Source organism: Coregonus lavaretus, assembly GCF_964263955.1.
Source record: "Coregonus lavaretus genome assembly, chromosome: 4".
NCBI classification, from domain to species: Eukaryota; Metazoa; Chordata; class Actinopteri; order Salmoniformes; family Salmonidae; genus Coregonus; species Coregonus lavaretus.
In genome coordinates, this window is record NC_139991.1 from 52,231,407 (window position 1) to 52,252,704 (window position 21,298).

General features: G+C 47.0%; 1 protein-coding gene across 1 annotated transcript in view; it reads right to left on the minus strand.

The window, feature by feature from the left end:
* Positions 1–3,520: 3,520 nt before the first annotated feature.
* LOC311127460 (mediator of RNA polymerase II transcription subunit 13-like) overlaps positions 3,521–21,298 on the minus strand; it is a 57,499-nt gene continuing 39,721 nt past the window's right edge. Inside the window, exons 7-30 of the mRNA XM_084159295.1 lie at positions 20,917–21,073; positions 20,688–20,792; positions 19,708–20,373; positions 19,358–19,568; positions 15,539–15,614; positions 15,288–15,415; positions 15,018–15,108; positions 14,377–14,597; positions 13,124–13,338; positions 12,081–13,009; positions 10,286–10,465; positions 9,760–9,995; positions 9,353–9,584; positions 8,743–9,058; positions 8,365–8,626; positions 7,860–8,048; positions 7,347–7,570; positions 6,912–7,054; positions 6,100–6,258; positions 5,237–5,401; positions 4,731–4,882; positions 4,460–4,624; positions 4,168–4,295; positions 3,521–3,725 (exon numbers count right to left, since the gene is read on the minus strand). Of these exons, the coding sequence (XP_084015421.1) occupies positions 3,593–3,725; positions 4,168–4,295; positions 4,460–4,624; positions 4,731–4,882; positions 5,237–5,401; positions 6,100–6,258; positions 6,912–7,054; positions 7,347–7,570; positions 7,860–8,048; positions 8,365–8,626; positions 8,743–9,058; positions 9,353–9,584; positions 9,760–9,995; positions 10,286–10,465; positions 12,081–13,009; positions 13,124–13,338; positions 14,377–14,597; positions 15,018–15,108; positions 15,288–15,415; positions 15,539–15,614; positions 19,358–19,568; positions 19,708–20,373; positions 20,688–20,792; positions 20,917–21,073 (5,483 nt within the window). The 3' untranslated portion in view covers positions 3,521–3,592. The remainder of the gene's footprint in view (positions 3,726–4,167; positions 4,296–4,459; positions 4,625–4,730; positions 4,883–5,236; positions 5,402–6,099; positions 6,259–6,911; positions 7,055–7,346; positions 7,571–7,859; positions 8,049–8,364; positions 8,627–8,742; positions 9,059–9,352; positions 9,585–9,759; positions 9,996–10,285; positions 10,466–12,080; positions 13,010–13,123; positions 13,339–14,376; positions 14,598–15,017; positions 15,109–15,287; positions 15,416–15,538; positions 15,615–19,357; positions 19,569–19,707; positions 20,374–20,687; positions 20,793–20,916; positions 21,074–21,298) is intronic.

A 21,298-nucleotide genomic window follows, 5' to 3' on the forward strand; every position in this document is an offset into this window, starting at 1 on the left:
CTGAAACATGAGGTGATGGCGGCGGATGAATGGCACGACAATGGGCCTCAGGATCTCATCACGGTATCTCTGTGTATTCAAATTGCCATAGATAAAATGCAATTGTGTTTGCCATCTGCCCGGTACAGTTGAAACTGGGATTCATCCGTGAAGAGCACACTTCTCCAGCGTTCCAGTGGCCATCAAAGGTGAACATTTGCCCACTGAAATCGGTTACGATGCCGAACTGCATTCAGATCTAGACCCTGGTGAGGATGACGAGCACACAGATGAGCTTCCCTGAGACGGATTCTGACAGTGTGCAGAAATTCTTTGGTTGTGCAAACCCACAATTTCATCAGCTAACTGGGTGGCTGGTCTCACAAGATCCCACAGGTGAAGGAGCTGGATGTGGAGGTCCTGGGCTGGCGTGGTTACACGTGGTCTGCAGTTGTGAGGCCGGTTGGAAGTACTGCCAAATTCTCTAAAATGACGTTGGAGGCGGCTTATGGTAGGGAAATGAACATTCTGGTGGAAATTCCTGTAGTCAGCATCCCAATTGCACGCTCCCTCAAAACATGAGACATCTGTGGCATTGTGTTGTGTGACAAAACTGCACATTTTAGAGTGGCCTTATAATTTCCCCAGCCCAAGGTGCACCTGTGTAATGATCATGCTGTTTAATCAGCTTCAAGATATGCCACACCTGTCAGGTGGATGGATTATCTTGACAAGGAGAAATGCTCACTAACAGGGATGTAAACATATTTGTGCACAACATTTTTGAGAAATACGTTTTTTGTGTGTATGGAATATTTATGGGATCTTTTATTTCAGCTTATGAAACATGGGACCAACACTTTACATGTTGCATTTATATTTTTGTTCATTATAAATATATATATATATATATATATATACTTATATATCAAATATTACCCCACTACAATACAGATAATGAATGAAACCAGCATGGTGCAAGGAAAAACTATCAGTCATGTTTCTGTTTTGTTTCAATAACTTAGAAGCTGAACTGTATGCTACAACAACGTTGTCAAGATTGTGACAGTGTTAGTGAGAGAACAAGTGGTGTCTGGGCTGATACAGTACCACTACAGAGCAGCTCTCAGCATGTCTCCCACATAGTCTCCAATATGCAGGGCAGATGTGAGAGGGGGTCCGAGGTGTTGATCCAATTCACAGGTCCCTGTGTTGACAGGACAAGGGGAAAGCATTGAAAAGTGCTAACAGGCCCTCTCCTTTCTTCTACACAAATGCAGATAGCAGAGCTTTGACACGCCAGATCATTCCAATCACATTACATGTAGTCAGTGTCACAACATGGCAATGGAATCAATGTCTGGGACTAATCACGCAGCTTGTCTCAAATTCAATGTGTGATCTGAGTGGCACTGTCCCAAATCATATAAAGACATCAAAAGATGAAAGACTCCAGTGTCGAATAAGAGAGCATAGAGAACACATATACTCAAAGGGAGTTTTTTTCAAGAGTTTTAATAATTTACTAAAAAAAAGAGTGTAAAAGTCACAGATCTCTTCTCCAAGATAGATCTGTCTCATATTCAAAGTGATGGCAGATGTAACAAATTTGCGAACTTGCCCTCTTTTGTACTTTAGTGTACATTTCTTGGCAATACACCCTTAGCTGTATTTTGAATGAGACTTCATAAGTATATATTTATATTTAAAAAAGCCCACAGCAAAAAATACTTTATAGGAATCACTTAAAATAAAGTAAATTAAACCAGCATGAAATGTACAGCTTTGAGAAATTCAAAAAACACAGCTGAAAAGTGTATATACAAACATGCTAGGAATTGTACAAATAACAGGGCTGTTTGAGTGGAGCTCAAGAAATAGGCTTTTCTGATGGTTTGCTTGACCTCATTTAGGACCACCACTGAAATAAAGCATATTAGTTAAATATACAACACCCATGTAATGCTCAAATACATACCATTGAAACCTATTGCCTATTTCAAGTTTATTTATCAGGAGAAGAGAGACACTTTATAAATATATCTTTCCTGCAGTATTAAGCTCCTTAACTTAAACTCATTAAATAAAACGGCAAACAGTTGACATTTCAATAATTGAAAAATATATAAAAGTATAGAACTAAAATGCATTGTCTTTGATAAAAGATTTATACTGTATTTGCCTCTTCAAAGAGAAAGTTATGTATAAACCACTATCACCATCATGTGGCTGTTTTAGAGAAGTAACATTTATATATATATATATATATATATATATATATATATATATATATATATGAATTTATATGCATGATATACTATATAGAAATATGACATTTTAACAATTTTTGTTACAATTTGCTTCAAATAAGTAAGTCGCTCTGGATAAGAGCATCTGCTAAATGACTAAAATGTAAAAATGTAAAATTTCCATTTTCATTTCCGACCCCAAGGCGATTGATATTAAATTTGGAAAAGACCTTGATAATTTTTTGGCTTCAAAATGTAATTTTAAATATAAAAAATAAGTCTAAATTCTTCGCAAATGTCAGTTTAACACTATAAACAAGAACCTCTGTTCATTATTTGTCAAATAGTATTCAGTGTGTTCATATGTACAGCAATAAAATTGTAACTTTCAAAAGTAAGGAAAAAGTGCCATTATCAATTGCTTTGACCTCACAGGAAATTGTTGTGTTCTCCACCCTCTTATGATTGTTGGTTTAAATTTCATTACTAAACCGCGAGCCAATGAACTCACAACCACAGTTCCTTACAAACGTGTAAAAGTGTCATTGAAAGTAGGAAGCTGCTGTGTTGCTGTGGTCAGTTGGTTCCCTGGTTGTGCAGTGTGGGACAGATACAGGACAGCTATGCAGGTGACTCCCAGGCTCCCATCCTACATGAGGATGTCTATAGCTCCCAGTGTATCACTGTTATGGCTGGTAAGGGGGATGGTCCAAGTCTTCATGCAGGACCACACTGTAGGTCACATAGTGCACCCTTTAACATGTTTCCTCCATAGCTTCAAAACATCTTCAGTCTCACAGGAACAGGGTGAAAAATCCTCCTGTACAACAACGCTGATCTGATAATGACAAGTGTAACACTGAAATGTCCTATTATGTCAATAAAAAGGGCATAGTTGGATATCTCCATCTTCTCTCTCAGGCTGTACGTGCCTTTTCAGATGGTTGTTGGCACATCACCGCATCTTACAATAACCGTTTTTTAAAGGTAAGAATTGCACTGGGCTGGTCTCATGGCAGACCATACTGTTCATGTTCAAAGGTCTCTCTGTACTGTACATAGGCATTTGTTTGTTTGTTTTCCCAACCAAGAACCAGCACAATCTGTTGTCCTACTGCCACCATTTTGGCCATCATTCCACTGAAATATAGCCATGATTTGATCACAGATCACATGTTAATACTAGGTGTAAAAGGGGTCCATAAGTCTCACCCTATCTGTCCATCCAGAATTTTTCTAACAGACCTCTGGCTCTCTCTGGTGTCCAGACAGAGACATTGCAGGCAGGCAGGCACACATGACCTCAGCGGCCATGGATTGTGCAGTACTCAGTTTCCTTAGCTGTCCATTAGTAAGTCCCATAGCTAGAGCATGTTGAGGACGGCATTGTACATCTGTGTGAGCACGGCCAAGTGGACGGGCAGGCAGGAGCGGCGGTCCTGGGTGGCAGGGTTGCACGTCAGCCACGAGAGGGCGTTGTACTGCTCCAACACAAACCTACAGTAGTACGCAAGACATGAGCACCATGGTTTGGGGTTAGAGAACACATAACATGAACATACGTCATACTAGATGAAGTGTTGACCTTTATAGCCTACAAATGATGCCCACACATAAGCTACTTCTTCATCACAGAGGACAAGTTAGTGACAATAACAACCTATTTGACAGAGTGAGAAGAGGAGATGATAGGGTGTTATACAGTAGAAGAAGGTAGGATGGGATGGGTAGTGGATACTGGGAGGGTTGCAAAATTCCAGGAATTTTCCTTAAATTCCCTGGTTTTCCAGAAATCCTGGTTGAAGGATTCTGGATTTCCTGCTTATTCCCTCCTGATTTGGGATTCCTTCAACCGGGATTTCTGGAAGACCTGGGAATTTTGGGAAAGTTACCGGAATTTTGCAACCATAGTACTGGGCATATAGCATAACCTACTAACCTGAGTACATCAGAGGTGGTCTTGGAGTCCAGAGGGTGAGGTATCCTCTTGGTCGTCTTGTCTGAGCTTGTCTGATTGGGCTCATCTGATTGGGCTGTGGCGATGGAGATGTGGTGGTGTAGAGACGCCTTCAGGGGAGAAACAGGGGTGTCTGAACACACACTTACACACACAGACACACAAAAGTATGCACCCACGCACCCACGCACACACGCACACACCACCCCCCCCCCACCCTCACACAAGCAACGCACACACACACACAAAATTAACAAGTACGTGGATCCCTTACCTTGAGAAAGAGTGGACACTGGTTCTGAGCCTGAGGGCAGGAGGCCCAGAACCAGTGAGGCAGGCTGTCGGCCTGGGCAGTGGAGACATAGTATCCCAGGGCTAGAGGCTGCTGCTTCAGCTCCTCTGGAGGGTTCTCCCTGGACAGAAACCTCTCTCCCTGACTCTGGAGGACAGAAGGAACATTAAGGACATATGGTCACCAACAGTATCAGGAAAAGTTCTGCATAATTCATATGAATCGAGTCACTTAGCCTGGTTTCTGAACTCACCCTGTTATGCTGGAAGTGTGAGCTTCCCCCCATGCCAGAGGGGGAGCCAGGGGAGGGTACGGGGGAGGTGTTGGGGGAGGGGTGCAGGTTGAGAATGTCATGTCCTATGTCATTCTCCAGCTCGTCAGGGAAAGGCAGGTCGAACATGTCGTCTGGAGACAGAAACACAGCAGAGAGTTATCTATCTAGTCAGCTACAGATACACATCTCATCCACAAGAGGTGTAGTCCACTGTATCTTCCTCTGACTCTATTCCAAACAATCCTGAGAGAATTGCACACTCTGGTGGAGATATTTGTGAACTGCACATAACTTACATCCAGCAACAGTTTCTGTAAAATGCTGAGTATACAATACCTAATTACTGATAATTACTGATATACTTTCAGCTCAAGTATAGATTTTTAGATATAATGCTATTGCCGCTAACATATTGGTTGTATTGAATAACCTTGCACCTAAATACACTCTGCATTCAACATGGAGGTCTAATGTGGAGCCCTTACCAGCGTTATCCTCTGTGGGGTAGGAGCTGGCAGCCAGCTGGGTGGTGGCGGAGGTGGGGAATACCAGGATGTGGGTACAGGAAGCGTCTTGAGGGGTGTTCAGCTGGGACGTCTGCAGGTTGAGGGCCGTGCTGCGACCAAACACCGAGCCCATCGTCACCGCGTCTGCACACACACACACACACACACACACACACACACACACACACACACACACACACACACACACAGAAACAAATGTGCCATGTGTATGATAGTAAACCTATGGGCCCTGTCATGCAACAAATCCCATGAACTTGGCCTCCATTACGATGGAAATGGTCCGGCGTTCCGTTGCCAAGGCAGCTGATGCGGACTGAACACTGCACATTTCCAACAGCCCGCTTCAGACCAATTCAGACCAACTTATTATAAATAGTATGTCATGTAAGGTTGTATTGTGATTTCCCTTAATAGAGCTTGCTGTGTGTTTGGCAATGAAATCCTTTGAGTTTGCTAAAGTTTGTATTGCTGTGCACAATGTGCTACTGTACAGTGCAGAGTGTCTGTCCTGTAAAATCCACTTGGCCTAACCTTGGCTCAAATGCTGCAATCTCCATTATGTCTGCATTACTGTGTGCTGTGAAGTGAGTGTCAGCTCACCGTGCTCCCTCAATGTGTGGCAGCTCAATGTGTTCCCTGAGTGTGTGGCAGCATTGGGGTTAAACACACTATTACACTGTTCACCCTTGGCTCATAACATCATGTTGTATCTGCAACACCAGGGCTTTTAGAGTGAGCTTCTATAACATCTATTAAATATGTATATTATATCTGGAAGGTTTCGTAAACACATAATCCATGGGCCCAGCAGTGCTGCTAACCTGGCATCACCACGATGGAGCCCTGGGGTTCCATGGCAACCAGGCAGGCGCTGAGGATGGAGGGGGTGTCGGCAGAGGAGATGCCACACATACGACACGCCTCCTTTAGCTGGCGACTGATGGAGTGGAGAGAGTGCTCCCCAAGGAGAACGCTCCAGTCTGGAGGGAGGGAGGGAGGGAGGGAGGGAGGGAGGGAGGGAGGGAGGGAGGGAGGGAGGGAGGGAGAGGAGAGGAGAGGAGAGGAGAGGAGAGGAGAGGAGAGGAGAGGAGAGGAGAGGATAGGAGAGGAGAGGAGAGGAGAGGAGAGGAGAGGAGAGGAGAGGAGAGGAGAGGAGAGGAGAGGAGAGGAGAGGAGAGGAGAGGAGAGGAGAGGAGAGGAGAGGAGAGTGAGGGGAGAGGGAGGGAGAGAGGGGAGAGGGAGGGAGAGAGGAGAGGAGAGAGGGAGGGAGGGAGGGAGGGAGGGAGGGAGGGAGGGAGGGAGGGAGGGAGGGAGGGAGGGAGGGAGGGAGGGAGGGAGGGAGGGAGGGAGGGAGGGAGGGAGGGCGAGAGGTGGGACAGGGGAAGTCGGAGGCAGGGAGGGAGGGAGGTGAGGGAGGGACGGGGGGGAGAGAGGGAGGGATGGATAGAGAGGGGGACAGGGGAGGAGAGATTCGGGTCAATACAGTGAATTGTTCTACAGTCAACTGTCATCCCCTCTGGATCAACTGAAGTACTGAGGCAGAAAATATAGAAACAATAGTTCCAGCTGATCTCACCTTACACCAAACACCAGGGATATTGAGACAGAGTTAGCTGCACTATGCTGAACTCACCTTTCAGTTCACCGTGTCCTAGTCTGCCCAGCCGACCAATCACGATCCTCCATGGCAGTGAGGTCATCTGGATGATGCCGACACACCAGTCCCATAACTTTTGCAGTCCCATCTTCCTGGCTGAGACCTTAGGCCACCGTGCTCTGAGGAGGAGCAGGGAGAGACAAGAAGAACGTTCGGTAATGTCTATATAACATCATGAACTGTATAAATATAAAGGTTCTGAAATGCTACATTAAAGTGTATTACTTTACTCAATATAATATAGCCAAGCCTACTATGAATAATATATATTATATGATATCATATAATGAACGACAGGATGAAAGGATTTGACATTATCTAACATTAGCACAGCATCATCAACACCTCTCCATAGATATCCCCCATTCTCCCAGGCCCTGACTGATTGAGTAACTGACTGACTGACTGTACCTGTTCGGCACATCGATGTTGATGATGCAGGTCTCCAGTAGCTCTCCCTGTTGGTCGGTGCAGGAGACCAGGATCCAGCGCTGGTCATGGGACAGGCAGTAGCCCACAAACAGCACGTTGTACCTGGGAGGGATCTCTGCCCACACCTCCCCTGGCTCCGGTTGCTTGGCACGGGTAGGACCCAGAATGTACGGGGGAGAGTAGCCCTGTAGAGGGCTGTGGTGCTGGGGAGGGGACAGGGGGAGTGAGGAGGGAGGGGGAGGGGGAATGATGAGGGAGGGGGAGTGAAGAGGGAGGGGGAGTGATGAGGGATGGGGAGGGGGAGTGAAGAGGGAGGGGGAGAGGAAGCGAGTGGGATTGTCAGACAGTTGGAGCATTTATTAACAAGTTCAAAATAGATGAGATGTATAGGTAGGGTAGGCCCCTATGTGTCTGAGTGAGTGTGTTTGAAGCCTGTGTGGGACTTTTCAATGGGTGTACATGTCATTAAGTGTGGGTTTGTGCAAGCCTTACCTCTGGGCTCTTAAGCACAGATTCTAGGGTGGAGGCGGGGCCGAAGCCAGTCAGAGACTTGATGTGTGTCTGTGTGGGTAGGAGGCGTCTGCACTGGGAGTAGGCTGAGAAGGCCAGGGAGCGCAGGTGCTGCAGGTACAGAGGGCTCTCACCACTGGCTGGCTGGAGCAGGTACTGACATGGCACCACCTGGACAACACATACGGAATGAATGAACACTCTGGTATGAGCAGATTGACCTGGGGAGCTATTCACTGCTGTTGGCCGTGGTAGGACATCCAGACTGTGTCTTCTGGCACTCTATTCCATATATAATAATACATAATAATAATAATAGTGCTCTCCTTTTGACTAGAGGGCTCTGGTCAAAAGTAGTGCACTATGTAGGGATTAGGGTGCTACCCACAGTCTCAGTCACTCATCCATTCAACCATTAACATTCAACCATACAGAAGCAAAGCTATAGGTGGTGTAAGAGGGAGGACAGTACAGTATATGATCCTACCTGTAACACCAGTGCTGGTCTCATGCTCTCTGGCAATGTCTGTAGCATCTCTGCGTAGCACCGCAGCAGCCCTAGTAACCACACACTGCCTGCTTCCACCTCCTCTCCCTCCTCCTCCTCCTCCTCTCCTCCTCCTCCATCACTCGCTCGGCCCGAGCACAGGAAGGGGTCCACCACGTAGATCACGATGGCCGGGGGGTGGGCGTGGCTATCGGCCGAGTCCGCTAGCGTGGGGATGCCGATTCGCTCCCGCTCCGCCACTCTGGGAAAGGGGGCGGAGACATGATGAATATCCCAATATCATGATAACATAGAATACTGAATAATAACATAGTAATACAATAGTAATATAGAAGCATAGATGCCCTGGGTCTTCACCTCTCAGGGGTCTCTGGCTGGCTAGGTGGTGGTGGTATGGCATTGGGGGTATTCTTGACCTCAGTGGACCCTCCTTGGGTGCTCTCTGCTGGCCCTGGCTGGCCCGAGGCTGCTACTGTGGGGGTTGGGGTGCTTTCTGATCTGGGGGCCACTGGGGGGGCCGTTGGCTCTCCCTCAGCAGGGGCCCCAGGACCAGAGGGGGGCTGGCTAGAGGAGGGGGCAGGCTGGGATGAGGAGGGCGTAGGGGCCGGAGGAGGCTGAGGCTTGGGGGGTAACAACAGACTGCTGTCCAAAGACAGGGCAGACAACTGTGGACCTGGATGAAGGAAAACATTGAGGAGGAGTTAGAGTTGAAATGCATGTAGTAGTTAGTGTTATAGCTGCGGGAAGATGTTTAGCACCCTCAGCACCCCTACTTCCTGCGGCCATGGTTAGTGTAATACCAATTTAGTAACTAGTGAAATATCTATAGAGAGTTAGGTATATCACAAAAACATCCCAGGGGAAGGGTTAATAGATAGAACAAATAATAGAATAGGACTCATATGTCCCACCTGGTACAATGTCCCTTCATCACAGACAATTGCAATCATAAAGTTCAGTGTTTCACCTAGCTGCTTCCTGCAGGCGCGCGCGTAGAGTTTGAGTTTGCTGAGGTTGTCGCTGTGTTGCTGTCCAGCCCAAGGCCCTGTGAACCACTGATCTACCTGCTCCTCCTCCTGCCTCTCCTTCTCTTTCTCCTTCTCTGTCTCACTTTCTGTCTCTGTGTCCACTGCCCCCACACGCACCAGCCCATCTCTGGACACCTTGGCCAGGGGTCTGTGTTTCCCCAACCGACACGTCTGAAAATGACAACAAGTAGGGGTTATAGATTACATACACAGTATCCCACCCAGTGTCTTCACACATTCACGGGAGGTGGAGGCATCTAATTGGTCATTGTATATTCTGAAAGAAACAACAACTAAGAATTTGCTAGAGGAGAGGGTTTGGATACAGTAGTATAACAGGACCTACCTCGTAGACAGCGCTGAGTTCCTGGAAGAAGGCCTGTGCCCCGGCCAGCAGGGTTTCAGAGTTGGGGCAGAGCACCAGGAAGGCCACGTCCCTCTGTCCCCCGTATGGTTCCAACAGCAGCTTCTCCCAGAAGGGCAGCGCCAGGGGCGACAGCGCCAGGAAGTTACGGTCGTAGTTGTCGTAGTAGCCCATCAACAGGGTAGGGATGGGAAGGGGCTCCGGCGACTCCTCTGACCCTGGTGAGAAGAAAGATGAGGCATGGGAGAGTTATGGAAGGCTGAACTGGACTGAAGGAGGTCAGGTGATTGTCTTGTTCGATTACATTTCTCCGGTTATCCTTTGTACAGCAATATTTAGAGGGCCTACTCCTAAATTGAGATCTGTGGAAGAACCTAAAATGTTGACAACAAATATAATTTACACAAAAGTCAAGTCACAAACAGTTCAAGGGAAATCTATCTAAAATACTGTACATTGCAAATATCTACTGTAGATACATCAATAAAGAGTGTCCCTGGTGGCTTACCGTAGGAGCCCCGGCCGGCCATCTTGTGGAACTGTTGCCATGTGAGCGGACCCTGGACATGCTGGATGTTCTCCCAGGTCCGGCCCGTACGTTTCTTCTGGATGGCGTCCTGAAGGAAGGGCTGCAGGGACAGCAGCATACGCACCACGTCCTGGGATGACAGAATACTTATGTCCAGCACTGGGGAGAGACAAGGAGACACACACACACACACACACGAGAAGACACACACGAGAACAAACACACACACACACACACACAGAGAAATACATACATTACATAAATAAACATTAGACATCATACACATTGAACGTCACATCACACAACAGTCCGTAACTAACAAAGAGAAACATGGATTTAAACTTTGAGTGAATGGATTGATCTTGTTTAATTTTCCATTCTAAGAAAAAATAAGCTACACTACATGACCAAAAGTATGTGGACACCTGCTCGTCGAACATCTCATTCCAAAATCATGGGCATTAATATGGAGTTGGTCCCCCCTTTGCTGCTATAACAGCCTCCACTCTTCTGGGAAGGCTTTCCACTAGATGTTGGAACATTGCTGCGGGGACTTGCTTCCATTCAGCCACGAGCATTAGTGAGGTCGGTCACTGATGTTGGGCGATTAGGCCTGGCTCACAGTCGGCGTTCCAATTCATCCCAAAGGTGTTCGATGGGGTTGAGGTCAGGGCTCTGTACAGGTCAGTCAAATTCTTCCACACCGATCTTGACAAAACATTTCTGTATGGACCACGCTTTGTGCACGGGGGCATTGTCATGCTTAAACAGGAAACGGCCTTCCCAAACTGTTGCCACAAAGTTAGAAGCACAGAATTGTCTAGAATGTCATTGTATGCTGTAGTGTTAAGATTTCCCTTCACTGGAACTAAGGGGCCTAGACTGAACCATGAAAAACAGCCCCAGACCATTATTCCTCCTACATCAAACTTTACAGTTGGCACTATGCATTCGGGCAGGTAGCGTTCTCCTGGCATCCGCCAAACCCAGATTTGTCCGTCAGACTGCCAGATGATGAAGCGTGATTCAAGACTCCAGAGAACGTGTTTCCACTGCTCCAGAGTCCAATGGCGGCGAGCTTTACACCACTCCAGCCGACGCTTGGCATTGCGCACAGTGATCCTAGGCTTGTGTGCAGCTGCTCGGCCATGGAAACCCATTTCATGAAGCTCCCGATGAACAGTTCAGTTCTGCTGACGTTGCTTCCAGAGGCAGTTTGGAATTCGGTAGTGAGTGTTGCAACCGAGGACAGATGATTCTTACACGATACGCGCTTCATCATCTGTGAGCTTGTGTGGCCTACCACTTCGCTGCTGAGCCGTTGTTGCTCCTCGACGTTTCCACTTCACAATAACAGCACTTACAGTTGACCGGGGAAGCTCTAGCAGGGCAGAAATTTGACAAACTGACTTGTTGGAAAGGTGGCATCCTATGACGGAGCCACGTTGAAAGTCACTGAGCTCTTCAGTAAGGCCATTCTACTGCCAATATTTGTCTATGAAGATTGCATGGCTGTGTGCTCGATTTTATACACCTGTCAGCAATGTGTGTGGCTGAAATAGCCGAATCCACTAATTAAAGGGGTGTCCATATACTTATGTATGTAGTGTATTTGTCTCTATAACTCTGTAATCAGTTCACTGCAGATAGAAAGCCGCTATTACTTCTATCACCACTAGGGATGTCATCACCACTGTCATCCCTACTGTCATCCTCCAATTACTATCACCCCTTGGCATCCTTCTATCATTACAGCCAGATCACTCCTCCTTACCGTTGGTGTGAGGCCAGGAGTGTAGAGCGCTGCTCCTCACAACAGCCGGATCTACTTTCCCTCCGGCGGGGTTATCCACATACTGCTGCCCCTGTACCAGCGCGTTGTAACACTCCACACACGCATCACTGCCATCCGCCCACTGCTTGTCAGCCATCCAGCTCTGGAGCAGGGCCCCCTGGCGGCCGTGGCAGGAGCAGGCAGGAGGGAGGTGTAGGGAGGCCAGAGAGGAGATGGGCTGGGAGCACTGCTCCTGGAGGAGCACCATGACAGAGGAAGGGGCAGGGGAGGAGTCCTGGGGGCGCTTGGCCCGGGGATCTCCCATGGGTGGGTCTCTGCGGCACAGTGCCAGTCTCCTCTCAGCTGCCCGGCCCACCTCCGAGCCCCTCCCGAAGATGTCCAGCTCGTCCTCAAGGAAGAGGCCCGTGCCGTGGGCCAGCCGGCGGTTGACGATAGCGCTGAAGCCACACATGCAGCGGTACTGGTCCTCGAGCGTGGAGTCGGGGATGTACATGCCCACGTCGGCACCCTTCACGTTCATGTTGCAGGCGCAGATGCAGCAGCTGTCGAAGTTGCGGTCCTTGAAGACATTGAGGACTGAGTCAGAGAGGAGCAGGGCGGCGTACAGGCTGTGGGCCTCGGACAGGGCGGGGCAGGACGCATGGGGCTCAGTCACGGAGCTCATAGGCAGGCTGGTGGAGGGCGTGGAGGCAGGGGAGCTCAGCTCTGTCCCGGTACCCTCCTGCTTCACCGAGCCCTGCCCGCTGGCCGTGCCTACGCCCCTGGGGGTGCGGGGGGTACGAGGGGTGGGGACGGAGAAGCGGGGGGTGGCAGGGGATGGCGAGGGGAGGATGCCGCCGGTGGTGCCCATGGACGGGGCGCTGGCACTCATCTGGGCATACTCCTGGTCCCCAACACTGGGGACGTTGCTGGAGGACACACACACAAATACACACACAGTAAATTCAACATGGTAACGTTTAAGGAACATTTTATGAACATGCATCCAGATGTAATAGAACCAGCCCTGGTACAGTACTTACACATATCCATCTCTGGTGAAGGAGGTGTGATGAGAGGGCGGCAGGGAGGAGTAGTGCTCCATCTTAGGCAGCAGGGCCCAGGAGGGCCGGTAGTAACACTGGTCAGGCACCTTGAGGGGGGGCAGACACTGGCTGGGGAGGGTCCGCAGCGGAGCAAACATGGAGCAGCCCATCTGTGGCTGGACAGATGGGACACGGTACACAAATGAGAAGTCCTGCAGAGGGGGATGGGGAAGGAGAGCTCATTGCAAATGTGTTCCCACAGTCTCACAATGTGTCACAGAGAGACAATTAGCACTTAACATCGACACAAGTTGAAACAGGCTGTGTGGTGAGGAGCGGTTCAGGTATTTGGTTCCACATACCAGTAAGCCCTCTAGCAGGCCAGCCCAGCAGGTATAAACATGCTACAGCAACATCAGTCAAGATCAAATGAGGCGCTAAGGTTTACATTAACACAGGTTGGCTGCATAGTACCCTGTAGCTACTTTACTTTAAGCCTTTTCACTATTATATCATTGATCATACGACCACCAGTGTTGTGGAGTAGTGAACTACATCTAGTTCAACTAGTAATGTAACTACATTTTGCTGTAGCTTGGTGGTAGTTGAGATCAATTCAAATCTATTTAGTGTTTTCACTACTTAATTACTTTTTTGCCATTTAGCACTGTAGCTTACTACTGGAACTACACATTACTTTTTCTTCAAAAAGAAAATAAAGTATGGGTGAAGTAGCCAATCATTTCCTCTCTTTTTTGGTATCAGACCTGCCTAATTCTCACTTGAAACATACATCGTTTTTTAGTTTAATAAGCTAAATTACACATTCTGTTAACATATGACCCCAAAGTGATATGTTCTTGCAATTTGTAGTCAATGACATTACAGGAATGGAAATGATTAAGTCTGTATTATGTGCAGCAAAACTTGATGATAGACAATTAAAGACTGACTCTACCATATTTGAACAGTAAATTGCAATGGGATTGACTTTGTAAAGTGAGATAAGTCCCATGAAAAGTGACATCATGTAACCGATTGATATATTCAAATTGGTTAATATGGTTAGTGGTCATCAGTGTTTGGGAAACTACTCTGAAAATATCGTTTACCAAGCTACCAATTACTTCACACTGGAAGAAGTTAAGCTACACTAAAGCTACCCTAAAGTTACTCTGAAAAATTGTTCACTACAAACTACTTCGTGAAAAAGTATCATATGTAAATCCATTGCTTCTGTGGTGCCTCACCTTAATGTCCTCATGTTTAGGACTGGCCATGCCTTCCTCCACCTCCATCCGGTACTCCTGGAGCTGGGTGGAGGACAGGGGGCCCAGGGGGTGGTCGGACCCCCCCGAAGGGGCTGGGGGCTCTTGGCTGGGGGTGTCGCGGTATGTCATGATGGGGGAGAAGGCTGGGTGCTGCTCCAGGGAAGGGGGTGTGGGGAACATCCGCTGGAGGTCTGCTACTGCTGAATGAAGAGAGAGAGGGATGGGGGGAGGAGAGAGACAGAGAGAGAAAGAGAGAGAGAGAGAGAGAGAGAGAGAGAGAGAGAGAGAGAGAGAGAGAGAGAGAGAGAGGAGAGAGAGAGAGAGAGAGAGAGAGAGAGGGAGAGAGAGAGAGAGAGAGAGAGGGAGGGAGGGAGGGAGAGAGAGAGAGAGAGAGAGGGAGAGAGAGAGAGAGAGGGAGAGAGAGAGAGAGAGAGAGAGAGAGGGTGATGGACAACGAGAGATAAAACAGACAGAAACAGGCAGAGAAGACGTGAGAGAAGGAGGAGAACAAGAAAGATTATTATTCCCAGGTCTCAGAATCATGCTAAACTAAACTAAGATAACATGCATAAGATAACAAACTAACTGCTGAACATGTGTACATGTAAAGATGGACTCACTTGAAGGATAGGGCACAGCCACCCTCCCCTCCCTTCGGTCTTCACCTCCTGATACCAGGACCCTGGCTGTGTGCTGGTTGGGGCAAGCAGTCTACAAATTATTATACAACACATATGTAAGACTCCTTGGATAAAAGTGTCTGCTAAATGGCATGCACAGTACAGTATACTATTATGTATTATTATGATGAGTGTATAACGCTTTGTGCAAAGCGGAAATGAAAATGAAACAGATTTTAGACATCCAGTAATTGTTCAAATGTGTCTCACCCCAAGTTCCTCCTCATCCTCATCGAAGATGTTCTCCAGGTCTGAGATGAGGACTACCAGATCAGTCTCCCTGGTTAGAGGAGGGTTTTGGGCTTTGGCCGCCTCGTCATCCTGCGGTGAGTCATCATCTAGAAACACACAAACAAGACCCTCAAACACAACGCAAAGAACACACCTCATAATACATGTGTTGGGGTAAAAATTGAATTTAGCAGAGAATATGTATATAGTGTCAACATTCAACTCCTTACCAGCTTTGGGGGCAGAGCTAAAGATGGACATGGCGTCTTTCCCATCAGGCAGTGCACCGTTGCTGATCTCCTCTCCCTGGAAGACAGTTATATTTAGTTTATTCTCCTCTTCAAGCTTGGGTATCCATGAATAGGGCTGTGGCGGTCATTACATTTTGTCAGCAGGTGATTGTCAACCAAATAACTGCCGGTCTCACTGTAATTGACGGTTAATTAACATAAACACATTTAGCAGCTCCTGGCTTCCACGCATAGCCTACAAGCCACTAATGCAAACCTTTGGAACATCTACATTTTATCAATTTAATATAGCCTACACCATCATAATAAATTCATTATTTATTTTAGACAGGTCTAAAGAAACATGATATCAAGAAAATGTTGGCTATTTCAGAAGAACAGAATAGCATACTCTGAGTTGTCCTTATGTTAGGCCCTGATCTGGCTATACCATATGGCTGTGGGATACTCTAGTTCATTTAGCAGACAAGATTTGCTTAGAATTCCATTGCATTATTTTATATTATTTTATATTATGAAGAATACAATTGAACATAGCTGAATAAAATAGAGGATATTTTCTCCAAACGATTTCTAAGGGAGTGCGCACATGCTGCTATTCTGTGTCGAGCGGTTAACAAAGAAACAGGTCCTCCTATATGCTTAATTTAGAGTTATTTATGCAACTTTAGTTGTGATACAAATGTTGAGCTACATGTTTTGATTTTTAATACATTCTAAGGCTGCATGATACGAATCTAATGATGATTTGAAAAAAGTTGCATGAAAGGCATGAGATCTGCTTTGTTTCTTGTGCAGGCTGCACACACTTCCTCAGTCTCTCATTCACAATTTGACAAGCACTTGATAATGCCTAGAATTTCCCAGCGGCATCCCCCTTGTGTGGCCGTAATGCCCCTTTAAAAAATCCATGCCTTTTGCGGCCAGTGGCCATTGTGCTCTAGGGCTGAATATAATAATTATAATTCACTTCTCCCAGCTGCGTGCTCCGAAGCACCTCTCACTCACATGGCTCTCTCAGCTATTTCAACTCTTATTAGCCAATGCCTGTCACGTGATCGGGTCCTTAGGCATCTCAGCTCTGAAGTAGGCTACAAGTGATGATAGACACATCGGGGACGCAACTACTCGCAACAGATCAGAACGTTTAGCTAAAAATTTTGATAAACTATTAGGCTATTTCTTCACATTATAAGCGCAGCAATGCACACACTGCACTAGGCTATAGTGCGAATGTTCCAAAATGCAATCAATTAGCGGGAAAACACCCTTCTCAAAAGTGACCGTAAATGCGATTATGCATGTAATGCTTTCTTATAAAGGTGCATTTTCATGGTGAAAATGATCTTCCCCAAACTTGAAACTCATGTGCCAGTTAGGCTCTACAGTCGTGGTCAAAAGTTTTGAGAATGACACAAGTATTGTTCTTCACAAAGTTTGCTGTTTCAGTGTTATGAGATATTTTTGTCAGATGTTAATATGGTATACTGAAGTATAATTACAAGCATTCCATAAGTGTCAAAGGCTTTTATTGACAATTATATTAAGTTTATGCAAAGAGTCAATATTTGCAGTGTTGACCCTTCTTTTTCAAGACCTCTGCAATCCGCCATGGCATGCTGTCAATTAACTTCTGGGCCACATCCTGACTGATGGCTGCCCATTCTTGCATAATCAATACTTGGAGTTTGTCAGAATTTGTGGGTTTTTGTTTGTCCACCCGCCTCTTGAGGATTGACCACAAGTTCTCAATGGGATTAAGGTCTGGGGAGTTTCCTGGCCATAGACCCAACATTTCTATGTTTTGTTCCCCGAGCCACTTAGTTATCAATTTTGCCTTATGGCAAGGTGCTCCATCATGCTGGAAAAGGCATTGTTCGTCACCAAACTGTTCTTGGATGGTTGGGAGAAGTTGCTCTCGGAGGATGTGTTGGTACCATTCTTTATTCATAGCTGTGTTCTTAGGCAAAATTGTGAGTGAGCCCACTCCCTTGGCTGAGAAGCAACCCCACACATGAATGGTCTCTGGATGCTTTACTGTTGGCATGACACAGGACTGATGGTAGCGCTCACCTTGTCTTCTCCAGACAAGCTTTTTTCCGGATGCCCCAAACAATCGGAAAGGGGATTAATCAGAGAAAATGACGTTACCCCAGTCCTCAGCAGTCCAATCCCTGTACCTTTTTCCAGAATATCAGTCTGTCCCTGATGTTTTTCCTGGAGAGAAGTGGCTTCCTCGCTGCCCTTCTTGACACCAGGCCATACTCCAAAAGTCTTCGCCTCACTGTGCGTGCAGATGCACTCACACCTGCCTGCTGCCATTCCTGAGCAAGCTCTGCACTGGTGGTGTCTCGATCCCGCAGCTTAATCAACTTTAGGAGACGGTCCTGGTGCTTGCTGGACTTTCTTGGGCGCCCTGAAGCCTTCTTCACAACAATTGAACCTCTCTCCTTGAAATTCTTGATGATCCGATAAATGGTTGATTTAGGTGCAATCTTACTAGCAGCAATATCCCTGCCTGTGAAGCACTTTTTGTGCAAAGCAATGATGACGGCACGTGTTTCCTTGCAGGTAACCATGGTTAACAGAGGAAGAACAATGATTTCAAGCACCACCCTCCTTTTAAAGCTTCCAGTCTGTTATTCTAACTCAATCAGCATGACAGAGTGATCTCCAGCCTTGTCCTCGTCAACACTCTCACCTGAGTTAACGAGAGAATCACTGACATGATGTCAGCTGGTCCTTTTGTGGCATGGCTGAAATGCAGTGGAAATGTTTTTTGGGGATTAAGTTCATTTTCATGGCAAAGAGGGACTTTGCAATTAATTGCAATTCATCTGATCACTCTTCATAACATTCTGCAGTATATGCAAATTGCCATCATAAAAACTGAAATTTATATTTGTGTCATTCTCAAAACTTTTGACAACGACTGTACACCGGTTGTAAAGCGGATTAATGTGCTTAATTTTAAGAAGTTATTTGGCCACTTTAGTTGTGATACAAACCTTATCAAAACATATAGGCCTATGGGCTAGGGTACAGGGGTGTGTGACTATGATTAGAAAAAGTCGCAAAAAAAGGCATGCACTGTTTCTTGCCTTACTGCACACAAGCTAGGCATCATTCACAAGTGATAGGTTATTATTGTCACCCATCAGACTATTCTTGATTTAATCTTGTCTTTACATATAATAAATAATATATGTGTGAAATTAGTTTGGATTTAGAATGGACCATTATCATGCACATGTCTCGGAACAGGGGCAGGGGCAAAAATACATGTAATCTATGCATTTAAATAGTGAATGGAGGACGCTTTTCCAGTGGTTCATTTTCATGCCAGCCAGGTAGGCTATACTCCTGTTGTAAAGTGAAGCAATGTGCTTAATAGTAGAAAAGTTGAGAAATAAATATAATAGGCCTAGCCTATAGAAAGCTGATGGTATCCTCCTCTTTTTAATAGATGCCATCAAAACTCTGTTTTCTCACGCAATTGCACAGCCTATAGAGATGTTGCGCAACATGAGCTCATGGGCTCTCACAAAGTGTTTGATTTAATTTTCGATTACATTTGCATTGATGTCAGAGTGATTAGAGGGACAATAGAGTGCTGAGTTCCAGACAGTTAGCAAGTTTGGTAGGCTACTAATGACCATCAGCATCATCAGACCTTGGAGAAGCCTAGTTACCATGACTAAACATTCACTTGGAATTTGACTGTGGCGGTAATACAGTCACTGTAACAGCCATATCCACCAACAATAATAATCATAAAAATAAAAATAAAAAACGTACCTTGGGGCCTCTCTTGCTAGGGTCTCGGCCCTTCAGTCTCTTGGAGGTGGGGAAGCTGTACTCTATGTCTCCCTCCTTGAAGTCGTAGGGGTCGTCCCCAGGGTCCCCCAGCCCTTCCACCCCAGGCTGCTGCAGTAGACCTAGGGTCTGGATGTGTTCCCTAACCCGCTCCTCTGAGATTTTGAAGCGCTTCTGTGTCTGCATGAATAGTCTGGAGGGAAATTAGATAGGAAATTAAGAGAGATCCTTTAAGTGTGTGTATGTGTGTGTGTTTGCGTGCCTGCGTGTGTGCATGCTGGAGTGTGTGTCTTTAGATTCTACATTCATGAACTGCTTTTTCTCTCTCTCACCTCTTCAGTGCAACTCCCTCAGTGGCCTGTGTCTCTGTTTTTAATTCCACTCTGTCACTGGGCAGCTCTGGAGGCCTGAACTCAGCCTTATCAGCCCTGGGAGTCCTGAAGCCCCTCCACCAGCACACCCCAGCATCCCTCTCTCTGGGCCCCAGAGGGGCTGCATAGAGAGCCGTCTCACTGGGCTCCATCACCACCAGCCCTGATGCCCCGTCTGGACAGGGGGCCATGCCCACAGGGGCGTCCAGTACCTCGGGGTCCTGCCCCACCCGCGGATGGGGGCTGAGCGTGGGGGGTAATGGGGATACGGGAGAGTGGAGCAGGGACTGGGGGGCTTTCCTGCCAGCTGAGAGGGGCTTGGGGTACTTGCAGCTGGGCATGGGATCCAGGGGAGGGTCCAGGGCGACTAGGACGAGCTGGGACCCTCCACTGGAGTCTTGTTCCAGGCAGGCCTCCTGGCCCACAGAGAGGCGGTGGTGGAAGGGGGTCATGGCGGCGACCCTCTTGGGCTGTTTGTCGGGTTTCTCAGACTTGTCCGTGGCCTTGTGCTTAGGCAGGGAGGGAGGGGGGAGGGCTGGGCCGGAGGAGGGGGTGGTGTTGGCACCAGACAGAGGGTTGGCAGAGGAGGTGTTGATCTGCTGCTGTTGTTTCTGCTGCTGCTTTAACCTTCAGGAAGAGAAACAGGATCAGATGGCAGCCAGAACTAGTGTGACAGGTGAGGATTCTGTTCTTAAACATACTGAACACTTTCAACTATGTGTAGCAACTTATGAGAACTTGTCTACATCATATCATATCATATCAACACAGTACATTTAATACATATACATACAGTATATTTTCACAATGTTCACATTATTTCTACATAATCAATACGCAATATTCAATTTCAATATGCTTTAAAATGAAGCCCAGATGTCTAGCTGGGTGGTGCCATGCTGCAGTGCTAAACAGCTGGGGCACTACCCCCTGATGCCAACCTGGAGCAGCTGCAGGGTGCCCTCTCCCCTGGGTCGGTGAAGTCCCACGTGGTCACCCCGTTTGGCGCCTCCTTCTTTAGCGTCACGCTACTGGGCACACTGCATCTGTGGGCACAAAGTTGTGTCACTGCACATCAACAATAACAATCCCACCGCAGATGCCAAGAGATAAACAGTGCTGTGTCTGGAGCTGTGCCCTGGTTAGCCAGCAGCCTCTCTGGGCACTCACTTGTGTTGCAGTTGGTTGAGATAACACTCCTTCCACGCCTGATGCACCACCTGATTGGTCAGTTTCTTCCCAGAATGCTTTGGGCTGTGGTTGGTGGCCCCCATTGCACTCTCCTGGGCAGGGAGGACGCTGGACACTGTCACAAAGCCACTGTCTGCTGAAATAAACAACAGATGACATTATTCACTGGAGTTTGTTCCCTTTGGCAAGGCTGTGGGTGGATGTCTTAAAAGTGCATGGCAGGAGACACTTTACTAGGACTCTTGAGATATTGAAAGATTGCAATCAGACACTCAAGAACAACTCTGCAGCTATAGCATCATTAGTTTGTTTGTTTGTATCAGCTGTTTTATCTCATAATATGTTAGATATTCATCAAGCA